The sequence below is a fragment of the Fulmarus glacialis genome, unplaced genomic scaffold (assembly GCF_000690835.1).
Source record: "Fulmarus glacialis isolate BGI_N327 unplaced genomic scaffold, ASM69083v1 scaffold17732, whole genome shotgun sequence".
Lineage (NCBI taxonomy): Eukaryota > Metazoa > Chordata > Aves > Procellariiformes > Procellariidae > Fulmarus > Fulmarus glacialis.
The window spans coordinates 1,719-3,613 of record NW_009196116.1 but is presented as its reverse complement, the minus strand read 5'-3'; the positions used below and the strand labels follow the sequence as shown (position 1 = coordinate 3,613).

Genomic DNA, 1,895 nt, shown 5'->3' with positions numbered 1-1,895 from the left:
CTGCTCAAAGTTTGTGCAGAGATTAGAGCTTGCAATTCAGATCTACATTGCTCAGCATGGTAAGGGTAGTATGCATCTTCCACTGGAGTCGGAGGGAAAAACAGGGAGAAGGGAGCTGCAGTGTAAAGAGTAAAGGATGCAACATTCTTAGGAAAACTTTCAATTTTCTTTCCTTTTCCTTGCTCCTTTCCTTCCAGATACCCGTGGTCACAGTTTGTGCTGTCTCACCTCCAGCACAGCATGCAGAATGAAACATCTGTCACAGAGTTCATCCTCCTGGGCTTCTCCAGCAACCCAACCCTGCAGCTCTGCCTCTTCGGCATTTTCTCTGTCCTCTACTCTGCCACTCTGATGGGAAACGCACTTGTCTTTGTGCTTATCTGCCTGGACTACCGCCTCCACAGCCCCATGTACTTCTTCCTCTGCCACCTCTCCATCATGGACATCTGCTATGCCTCTAACAATGTCCCCCATATGCTGAGGAACCTCCTTGGACAAGGCAGAACCATCTCCTTTGCTGGGTGTGGGACACAGATACATCTTTATTTAATCCTTGCACTTACAGAGTGCGTGCTGCTGGCCGTGATGTCTTATGATCGCTACGTGGCAATCTGCCATCCCCTCCGCTACGTCCTTATCATGAGCTGGAGGGTGTGCCTCACCCTTGCCGCAGTTTCATGGGCTTTGGGGTTCCTATTTGGTACACTACAAGCCTCTCTGGCTTTACACCTACCTTTTTGCGGCCCCTGTGAGGTTGATCACTTCTTCTGTGAAATCCTGGCTGTCTTAAAGCTGGCCTGCGCTGACACTACCGCCAATAAAGTCCTGATCTTTGCTGTTTGCGTGTGCTTCCTCCTCTTCCCTTTAGCCTTAATACTAATTTCCTACCTGCATATCCTGGCCACCATTCTGCGCATCCGTTCTGCAGCAGGATGGCACAAAACCTTCTCCACCTGTGGCTCCCACCTGACCGTGGTGTGTCTGTTTTATGGAAACGCCATCTTCATGTACATGGGGCCCGGGAGCGGTAACTCATCTGGGAGGGAGAAAGTTCTTTCCCTTTTCTACAGTCTCATCAGCCCAAGTTTGAACCCCCTGATTTACAGTCTGAGGAACAAGCAGGTGAAGGAAGCCTTGCTGAAGCTTCAGAGAAGGAAAAGAGTTTTTCATTCCGTTTCATTCCGTGGGTCTGTTTTATGGAAACGCCATCTTCATGTACATGGGGCCCAGGAGCAGTAACTCATCTGGGAGAGAGAAAGTTCTTTCTCTTTTCTACAGTCTCATCAGCCCAAGTGTGAACCCCCTGATTTACAGTGTGAGGAACAAGCAGGTGAAGGAAGCCTTGCTGAAGCTTCAGAGAAGGAAAAGAGTTTTTCACTCCGTGTCATTCAGGATCTATGCTTTCACCTGTCTCCTGTCTTTCTGCTCTTTCTTCTTGAGCTCTTTGGGTATTTCTCACTGAATTTTAAGTGGTTAAAATGTAACACGAGATTATTCAAATGCATTTGTCTCTGTTTCTCTGTACAGTCTAATGAATATCAAAGCACGAAATGACTGATTATTATTCCTTTTGTTAGAGATAACTAATTATTCTTCCTCATATGCAGCCATCCTAGGCAGGTAGCATGTTTTACCAGAACTATTGACCCAGCTGGAAAGAACAGTCTGTCTTCTTGATTCTAACTAGCAGTCAGAATAAACTACTGTGTAGCAGGTTTTTTTCTGAGCATATCAATTGATCTAAAAAGATATTATTTGTCCCTACCATATTTGTATTTCCTATATCCTTAGGATGCTAGAGCTTCAACTCTATTATTCTAGAAAGAAAAAGAGAGAAAACATGATGCTAATGGGCTTTGCTTCTCAGGAGGGTGAACGAGCCTGTGAAGAGTTTT

General features: G+C 45.8%; 1 protein-coding gene across 1 annotated transcript; it reads left to right on the top strand.

The window, feature by feature from the left end:
• Window positions 1–240: 240 nt before the first annotated feature.
• LOC104071190 (olfactory receptor 2A1/2A42-like) lies at window positions 241–1,239 on the top strand. The gene has a single exon (XM_009572109.1). It carries the CDS (start codon window positions 241–243, stop codon window positions 1,237–1,239), a length of 999 nt encoding a protein of 332 aa, XP_009570404.1.
• The last annotated feature ends 656 nt before the right edge of the window (window positions 1,240–1,895 follow it).

What these genes read in the sequence shown, in the direction of transcription:
- LOC104071190 (XM_009572109.1), top strand. Translation starts at nt 241, where the DNA reads ATGCAGAATGAAACATCTGTCACAGAGTTCATCCTCCTGGGCTTCTCC.